This window comes from Dermacentor albipictus, chromosome 4 (assembly GCF_038994185.2).
Source record: "Dermacentor albipictus isolate Rhodes 1998 colony chromosome 4, USDA_Dalb.pri_finalv2, whole genome shotgun sequence".
NCBI lineage: Eukaryota > Metazoa > Arthropoda > Arachnida > Ixodida > Ixodidae > Dermacentor > Dermacentor albipictus.
In genome coordinates, this window is record NC_091824.1 from 104829126 (window position 1) to 104839147 (window position 10022).

Consider the following 10022-nt stretch of genomic DNA (forward strand, 5'->3'; position numbering starts at 1 on the left):
ACCGAGTGTCTTACCCGGTTCAAGCAGCGAGCACACGAACATCGACAGTATACCAAAGTCAGATCAGAACAGGCAAGAATAGTTTCACACCCTAAAACATGCGTTATTCAAATTTAAAATGTATATAACGTCGTTCCCACCGGCAATTACAACCACGTGTAATGCAATCCTGCCCTATCGAAATGAAAGATGAGGAAAGGGAGGGGGGGTGGGTGTTAAGGGGCAGCGTTCAGTAAATGAGCCGAAGTATCTGCACAATTACGTTGGAAAAATAATCTATGTGGTCGTCGCTTTGCATCTTGCTCCACCGAGAGCAATAGACCGGTTATCCGTCTTCTGCCCTAATTCCTAATAACGGCCGCTGAGGAAGAACGCTACGCTACGTAGTACAGGGCGCCAACCGACAGGCAACGTGCTTAACGATATTGCGACTGAACTGAACGCATTGCAATGCGTAGATAAGCAGCCTTCTCGCTGTCATTGCAAAATCAGGGTAGCCTCGCTGTTCGGGTGCGTCTGTGATAAACGTTCATGAAAAGGCCTGAAATATGAGCCCCCCATGGGATAAAAGGACAGGGAGAGAGGATGTAGTAACACAGAACTATTTACTCACCTGCAATATAGCAACTAGGTCAAAAGTATCAACAGACCGCTTATGAGTAACTTTCTCGAGAGAGTTTGTCATCCGCACCCGCACACAGGCACCGTTAGGTCTCGATCTGTTGGTCAATTACATTTCCTGGAAGAATGCTTTATTATCAAGCCTAATTAGTCGAATGATCCTTCCAGATCTCAGTTTCGCATGTCTAAAGTGACTTCCTTTCGGGTATATATTCGCTATATTCGTATATATTCGCTATATTCGCAGGGCTTCAACTCGGCCCAATACTTATCTGACACAGGGGCCTCTGGCTAGTGAGATAGACACACGAGCACGCACGCACGCACGCACGCACGCACATACACACACACACACACACACACACCCACACACAATAATAAGAAGATCAACGTATCCTCTGTTCATCTCAACATTGCGGCCATGAGGAACTCGCTAGTATTCAAGTAGCATGCTCCAAAAGAACTTAGACGATGCTTGAAGTTCTCAAAAGCGCGCCAAGAAATATCAGAACACGGAGAAATGTTTGCACTCTGCCTCCAAGCAATGCGAAAGCCGCATGGAGTAATATGATCGGCGTCATCCTGTTGAGCCCTGACTTCTCTCAGCACTAAAATCACAGGCTAGAGCCCACACAGCTAAAGGTGTGAAGGTCGATAGCCGTTTGGGCCTTTATTGAGGTGAATGACACAGTCTGTCTCTGTATGACCATCCCTAAGGCTCAAAAACAGCCTGCCATGGCAATAATTTTTGCATACTTTAGTACCACGGCGGCTATAAATGTTTCCAGCTGTCGCTTGTCACTGAGGTGGAAACGCATGCTATTTTATTTCATCAAACTAAGCTAGCGAGATGCACCCTCTGCATGCACTGCACTCCTCGATTTAATGGTCACTGCACTCATGGTCGACGCCACGATCTCTTTTTTCCGCCATGACGGAGCACAGCTGACGTAGATTAGACAAAATCATCTCATAACGAAAAGCTACGCGTCATTGAACACTTTGTGTGACAACGGCCTTGCTCGCCGCGTTAAATCTACCGTGACACCCGTAAGGGTGTGACGTTCGCTCCTCGGAACTCGGCAATATTTAGGACCTCGCCCTTTCAGTATGACGTCAGCGCTTCAAGCAAGAAGAATGCGAGATCTGGGGCTGAATTGACGTAGCTTTTTGTTCACTAGTGCTCTTCGTCATTGGCCGACCACCTTCACTGATATTATGTCCAACATCGCCAATGGCTGCAATACGCTCTTATGAACAGTTTCAGCGTAACTATGTTTTTGTCAATACGGGCCCAGATTGCTCCACACGTAAACGGCTCTCTTTCTATCGATGACGTTTGTTTGCCCCGTGACAACTGTCACGAAATTGTCGCTCCGTGCAAAACGCGCTTACCTGTACTAGAAATTTCCACCATATTGTCACCGACTTTATAGCGAAATAGTTTCGTGTAATCAGATTGCGCGCGTAAAGTGAACAGTGGCGTAGCTTCTAGAACGTGCGCCAGCACCAGCTGGCCAAATCCAACGACAGTGGAAGACGCTGCCACGTACAAAGAGCAAATAGCTGAACACTACAGAACATCAAGGAAAACCGCACTATTTTGCCCCAACCTCATCCTTCCCTCAACACGGAACAAGCACATGTCCTTCGCAAAGTTCAAACGAACACTCTTCTCACGCCGCTAATGCTCTGCAACTTCGGTTAGTGTAGCACAGCTCACTGCCGCAACTGTCCGTAGATAAGGGCAGGTGCAGAACACATTCTGTACTCATGTAACACTGCCATAACCTCTCCGTATTTTCCTTACTCTTCCCTTCCTTCCTGAAGTGCTTTATTTCCCTTGGAATCGGCGGACAAACAACCGGCCTTAGCGGAGCAAGCGCTCTACTTTACTGGGCCTTAGTGTTGGCCTTAAATAACGTTTTCTTTCCTCCTCCTCCTCCTCCTCCTTCTACTCCAGCACCAGCGATTATGTTGGAAGGTACGATGGGTCGTGCATAAATATCCGGCGTACTTCATCCATAGATCATATTTCAAGTACCGACGACTTATATAACCAATCTTAGGGAACACACAATGTCAGCCACGATGTTTCACATCTGTTTCCATCACGAAACTTGCAGTGCCTACCGGAGGGGCCGCAACAGATGCTCATGCATGCTGTATACGGAAAGTCCGACTAACGTTCGTAGACGGTGGTACACAACCCAAGTAGTGTCTTTCTCTGCCTGGGAAAACACTGTGCTAAAAGATGCACATGAAAAAGAAAAAAGAACTAATGCAGGATATATTTGACATACAGGCAACATTAGGTGGAAGTGTGGGAGTAAATGCGTGTTTGTTTCAGCCAGCTTAATACGTGACTCACACGCAGCTTAGCAAGCTCGTGTTCATCTATTAACACCGACGCTTTCACCAGCTCTTCCAGAAGTAATAAGTAAACTGGTAACAGACGCCATGTGCATGGCACGGGAAAGCGTAAAGTGTACCAATGAGCCTTCTTAACAAGATTGTAGAAGAAAGCCCTTTTTTTTTTTTGCAAACCACCTCTTAGTTCAGTAACTAATACCCCAATACAAAAGGCTCTCACTGCCCCCGTGCACTTACCAGATGCCCTGCGACGGAAAGGCTGGTCCCAGTTCCGACCCGAATCCGCTCTGGACGCGCCGGATGTGGTTGCCATGGCAGTAACCGTGGTGGTGGGAAGGGGGGCACAGCGGGTACACAGGGTAGAAGCTAGCCTGTGCCTGGTGCTGGCGCCGTGCGTAGGTCACCGCTGACTCACACTGCACCGATATCTCGTTGTCTTTCTCCTGCACGTACGTGACGAGGTTTACGAGATAAAGCCGACTGGCAACCTCACAGAAGTTATGAATACTGAGGTCTACGGAGCCCCACGCAGCGGACAAAGGCGAGGGGCGAAGACCACGAAGTAAGTGCAAAGTACGCTTGCAGTTCCTTGCACACGGGCGTCTTAACGTAAAGTTATTCTAAACTGTTTCTATTCCATTTATGCGATCAGCCCTCCACGATTGGTCAATGTTCTTTTGAAACCCCCGCCCCATCCTTCACTTCGTCTGTCTGTCCCGCGACGACACGAAAACAGCAAAAGACTCCCAATCTTATATGACGTGTGCACACTGATTATGCAGGATTAATCTGAACGAAAGAAAAATGAGTATTTCCGATTCTGCACCTTTTTCGCCATTAGCCCTTTGCTATTGGTCAAAAGATTGCGGGCTGCGCCCACTTCGCCTGTCTGTCTTTCGACGCAACACCACGTACACTTACCACGTCAAAGTGGCGTGTACGCATTATTGATTGAATTATAAGCGAAACAAAACAATTTTTTTTAATAGCTGGAGACTGGTCCGTTCTGAAAGGAATAGAAAAAAGCTACCTGCCAATCGCTCTGGCACTGGCTACTTGGAGTTACCGAGGATAATTAATTTATTTGCGTATGATAAAAAAGATGCGCGGCAGTATAACGTTGCCGAGTGCTCTCGCAACATATACGACATCGCTCTGCCAACTACTCTTCGCTGAGGATTCCTTTTAGCGACATTTTAACCTTCCGTTGCACGCAACCTCGATTTTCTACCAGCCACCTCAAGGCAAGCAAAAGAAGTGTACCGTAAGCAGATGCTGGCCCCGCCCTCCTCATTCAGTTATCTACTTTCACTACGCTGGCTGGGCCCCACGAAACTCGCGCTCCACTTCTGCGTGCTCCTTACCTCTTGTGAGCCAGTTAGATAAGAAAAGCCTGTCAAAGTAGGCAATGATATTCGCTTTGAAAGCAAAAGGAAGCGACCGCCTATAAACGAGGAGAGCGATTGATTGGGCTGTTCAAACAACGCTGCTGGACACCGCCTGATGTTTGCGTCGGCTATTACGTAATTTTGACGTCAGGAGATTGGAATAAAAACAGAGTGTAATACATATTTTAGCAAGCACCTCTGTCGTGTACCCCATTTTCTGCGTCCCGTTATTTGTGGTGTGCTCATACCAACAAGCCCGGCTGGACACTATTCTGAAGAGTGAAATAGATTTAGATTAGATGGCCCCAGATCTGCTTGAGTAGGTTAGGAAGTTTTTTTTTAATTAGCTCACTACAGTTAAAGCTAGTGCACGGGTGTAATTGAACATGTTAAAAAATTATTTGGGTTTTACGTGCCAAAACCACTTTCTGATTATGAGGCACGCCGTAGTGGAGGACTCCGGAAATTTCGACCACCTGGGGTTCTTTAACGTGCACCTAAATGTAAGTACACGGGTGTTTTCGCATTTCGCCCCCATCGAAATGCGGCCGCCGTGGCCGGGATTCGATCCCGCGACCTCGTGCTCAGCAGCCCAACACCATGGCCACTGAGCAACCACGGCGGGTTAATTGAACATGTTGGGAAGTTGACCAAGTTATTCCGTTACTTCGGTAAGTTTACTACTTTGATCAGTTCAGTGTTTTAGTGTTCGCTTCCTCACTCAACGGTTGAGAGCGTGGTATACTGTATTTCCAGCCTGCTTCCATTGAAAAGCTGTTGTGCTAGACCCGTGGACTTAACAGGGCGATGGTCGAAAGAAATAGAAGAACCTTATTAATTTTGACGCCGTGTACAGATGTTGTTACAGGTTTTATTGCGCCGGTCTTTTTTCGTCGGATCCTTGTCTGTCATATGCCGTCTCAGTGAAACTGATGTTTATGACGAGCTTGAACATCGTAGTCATACTTCTTGCCAATAAGTTGGCAAGAAACTTCCTCAAGAGACCCTGGTTGATTTCTTTTTCTTTCTTCTTTTTTATAGTGCCTCGTTTATTTATTTATTTATTTATTTATTTATTTAGTTTTAAGGGCAATACCACAGCGTATGCTTAATGTTCGGGTACCCTCCGCACTTACCGCATGTGGGTGGCCCTCCCTTAAACTTTATAACATCATCGTCATCATCGTCATCACAATCATCAGTACCATCACCACCGCCATGCTGTTTATTTCCTCTGCAGGACGAAAGCCTCTCCCTCAAATGTCAAATTATCGATGTCTTGCGCCCGACTCCACATTTATGCCTGGATATTTCGTAGTTTTCTTTTTCTTTCCTGTCTGTGTCCAGGCCGTGCTTCATTAGATACCCTTACGGCTTGCCAACGTGCCCAAACTACGACCCTGGTGAGCTGTGTGTACTGCATTCTGTGACATGTACGTTGTGACAAGTAATCGGGTACCAACTGCCGTCACACATCAGTCGCAGTCACATAAACACCATGCTGATTGGTTCGCACCACGTCGGCGTTAGGTGCACGTGGACTTTTTCGATGGTGCAGCGCAGCCCACTCTTTAGAAGCCGTTGAAGGCGTGCCGTTCACTATCACAATTAACTGGCACTTAGTCCTGCTAGACTACAGTCACACGACAATCATACGACTAGGAAACTGTCTCTTCACGAGCGGGATAGCGCCCTTCACTAACGGCATACGGTGACCAAAGTACCACAGACGTTGTAAGTGCACCCGGTACAAAAAGATGCGCAGAAGCGGAAGAGCTTGTTTTTCAAGCTAGTAGGAGTGTGGACTAATGGTGTTTCATTACTTTCTGAGATTTTACGTGCCATAAGCACGATCTGATTGTGCGGCACATTGTAGCGGGGTACTCCGAAATAATTCTGACCCTCTGGGTTTCTTTAACATAGACTCAAATATAAGTAAATGAGCATTCTTGCATCCTCGAGCTCAGCCCCACAAAGCCTTAGCCACTGGGCAACCGCGGCAAGTGAACAGCTGTTTAATGATGATCTGTTTAATGATGCACGTTGGCTGAAAAAGAAACACAAATGTGCCCATTTTTCCTGCTCCGGTCAGCTGAATTACTGTCCGAAGCGACCACCACGTACAGAAATCAACCCCGCACTGATTAATCGATAGTAAAGTGTTTCCCGTCGTATTCGCGTAATTCTTCGTTTTGATTAGAGCGGGGAGTATGTATTATTTTCTACAAGTCTTGTTACGTCAACCACAGTTACCTCAGGTCTAATCTTTTTTTTTTTTTCATATAGGCTTCAACAGAGTAGGGCTAAGATATGAGGCAGGTTCGCCGTTTGCGCAAACGCTACACGCACCTGGAGTACTTGCTTGGCGTCTGCCACATGACGCACGAACATGTTGGTGGACGAGATGAGAAGGGCGCCGTTGACTCTGACGTCGCAGGCAGTGTCTAGACCATGCGCCACTAGGTTGATCCGCTTGTGCTCGAGCACTCCCGACGGTACTGCGTCGAGTGTCGAAAAAAAGAAGCTATAAGCTATCCCAATCAATAATTAATCAATTTACACCAAGAAAAAAAGCTTAAATGTTCTATAATCGTGGAATGTGATAAATGTTGAAATAATAATATACCATGCTTAGAAGGTGCACTCGGGAAAGTCTGCATTATGCAGTGACTGATTTCTTTTTCGCGCAATTTCCGTCAACTCATATGCACTAAAACATTAAAGAAAGGGGGGGTATCAAATAAGCACAGACATTCCTGTGTGATACAGGTGGCTGCAACAATTAAATTGCTAATTTGCCTTTCGTTTTGAGATAATATGTGTTCTAGCCCGGCTATAGTTGTGCTTACAAACTAGCAAATGAACATTACAACAGCAATGACTGCCATCTGTGTGAGCAGTTGTGAAGGTCTTTATCATGCGATCCCCGGTCACGATTTTCGTTGTCACAAGCCCGAGTGCAGGCGCGATACCGTACAAGCCGCTGGTACTAACCGTCAAAGGTCCTGTAGAACGTCCAGTTGTCCATGGCCACCCAAGTATATTCCACGTCATTGAATTCGTGGTACGGTTCCTGGATGATGTTATTACTTTGAAGAATTGTGTAGATTCCACCAGGAATGTCACCGGGTACAGAGATCGCTGCGAGGAATCCAGGTATGGGACGAGGATTGAATTTCCCGTGGACGTTCCTAGTCGGAGAATGCTTAGCACGACAATAAAGTGATAAGAAGTTAAGCCTAACTCTTCTGCAATCACTACTGTGCCGATTTTGCAAAGTGGCGTAACGGTTAGAACACTCAGTCTGAAGCTGCGTGTCCGCTGGCTGGATCCAGTTATACGTGAAACGCGCTTGGATACGAGTGTTTAGCCTTTCGTCAAGTCATTTTTAACGAAAGCGTGACACGATAGGCAATAAACAGGATGTGCCTATTTTCTACCTCATAACCATTGTTTTTAGTAAACACAAATGTGAATGGAATTCCTACACCTACTCTTTGTAACGTCACTGATTTTGGCAGTACATGCCCGTTGCTGGTTAGTAGTTCATCTATAAATATTGACTAACTTGAAGCCTAAACGATGCATGGGATCACCCTGGCAAGTTCTGTGGACATTTCGGGAAAATGTGCAAATATACGCAAAAATACAGCGAAATCTGTTACGTCAGATTGTCAGCTCCACGTTTTCGGCTCAAAATTGAAGTTATAAAAAGGTATAACAATCAACCTGGTTTTTATCCGATAATAATCAACCTTTGTACTACAAGGAAATACTGGTGGCGTTTTGAATTATTAATCTACCGGCCTCCCCTGACAGCTTCCAGCAGCTTCGGTGATCATGTGACCTACAAGGAATACTTTTCGCCCTATCCCAAAAGTGCCGGATGGAGCTGTCTTGTTCTTTGAGCAAATAAGTAAAAAAAAGCGTTAGATCATTGCATTCTGCATCCAGGCATGCACAACTGCAATAATATCAGTATGTGCAACTCTTGCACCCCTTGCGTTTCGCGTTTTGCATTCTTGCGGTAGGAAATCAGCGAGCAAATACGCAATTGAGCCTTTGCTCTCCCTTCTATAACTGCTAACGGCAATGGGCAGCACTAGTGGAATTTCCATTCAATTTCTGACGGCTAATAGGTGGAACTTCCAGCACACAGCGTTCTACTGTAATGCAGTTGGCTTAGTTCTGTTCATTTAAATTCCAGCTAGGTTACTCGTCAATACATCGGTCCTGCGAACAAAATGCACGCTTGTGCAATACTGTTTCAAAGCAAGCTCACACGCAGTTAGTAAAAAGTATACCCTAAGTGAGCAGGCGTCCTTCATTATGCCTAATTTATTCTCTAACAGCTAAACTTCCTTGAAAGGACACATTGATAGGTTTGTCGTTGACAGAACACTAAAATGTATCATGCGCAAACAAAATGTAGATTGCCGACGACCAGTAGCGAATGGTGATTTTGTGTCAGAGCCACTGCAATTCCCGTTCCCGCTTATAGCATGCATTATAAAGGGGCATCCAAGGGGACTTACATCTGCCCAAAAGTCAATCGAACATGTCGAATAACCCGCGTCTCAGTATTCTATCTTGATTAAAAAAACTGTTGTTCGGGGACGCGACTTCATAAAATTCAGGTACTCACATTTATTGGCATTGGTGACGGTCCATTCGCCTCCAAGGGACAGTTCGACACTCTCGGACACATTCATGAAGTAGATAACAAACGCTGCAAATGCCACGATACCGGCTCCTAGGAGGTACGGTGCCCTTAGACCGTTAATATTACTGCTGAGCGTGGATAACATCTTTGGAAGGATACCGTGGTCCCGGCTGGGGCAGAACCTTGACGACGGATCCCAGGGTTCGTTGAACGGCGACGATGGCTCTTTGCCTATGTTCCTGGCCTTACACCCGTTTGCCTGCGTTCCACACGCCTTCTACTGACGATGACGATTGGCATTCAATCTTTGATAGAATTCTCCTGCTTCTTCTTCGTCCACATGAAATGACACGTTGTAAGGTACAAGGAAGGAACAAGGAAGTACACTATGACAATAATGTTTTTTTTTCAGAAAGAAGATATATATTTGATTTCAGAACCAAAGAAACTGAAAGCAGAGGCATATCACTTGATGAAAATTTTTGTGGACATTTTTATTTCCACTGTGCTAGTATGAAGGAGCAGAACGATATCGCGTGTGTTTATGTAAAGAGCTTATGTGGGTCTAAACGTATGCAAGTTCAATTGCAGATTGTCGCATGGCGTTAGTGGGAGATTGAGATATAGAGTGCTTGCGTTTGGAAATATAAATAGCGTGGCATGGGGCATAAGGAAAAGACGAAGAAAAAGAAGTTAGCGAAAGAGGACAGCGAAAACAATGACGAACGTTTGCAACAACAAAAAAATAGAGAATATCTTTACTCAACGAAGAACGACAATTTACGCAAACAGATTAGGGTGAGCTTTCATATCACCACGACAATGCGTTGTCTCTTGCCAGCCTTAAATTTTTATATTTGTGGGGCTGCCGTGGGCCTCCTGACCCTGCGTCCTTTTTGTGGTAATGCTGAAACGCTTGATCATTCCGTCTTACCTTGCCGCGCTTTCTCGTGTTTATCTCAAAGAATTTTGCGATC

The 10022-nt window shown here is 45.7% G+C and overlaps 1 protein-coding gene across 1 annotated transcript in view; it reads right to left on the bottom strand.

The window, feature by feature from the left end:
- Positions 1-9348, bottom strand: part of LOC139059212 (beta-mannosidase-like) — a 44626-nt gene extending 35278 nt beyond the window's left edge. The window contains exons 1-4 of the mRNA XM_070537324.1: positions 9028-9348; positions 7377-7523; positions 6732-6880; positions 3232-3437 (exon numbers count right to left, since the gene is read on the bottom strand). Of these exons, the coding sequence (XP_070393425.1) occupies positions 3232-3437; positions 6732-6880; positions 7377-7523; positions 9028-9190 (665 nt within the window). The 5' untranslated portion in view covers positions 9191-9348. The remainder of the gene's footprint in view (positions 1-3231; positions 3438-6731; positions 6881-7376; positions 7524-9027) is intronic.
- Positions 9349-10022: the final 674 nt, after the last annotated feature.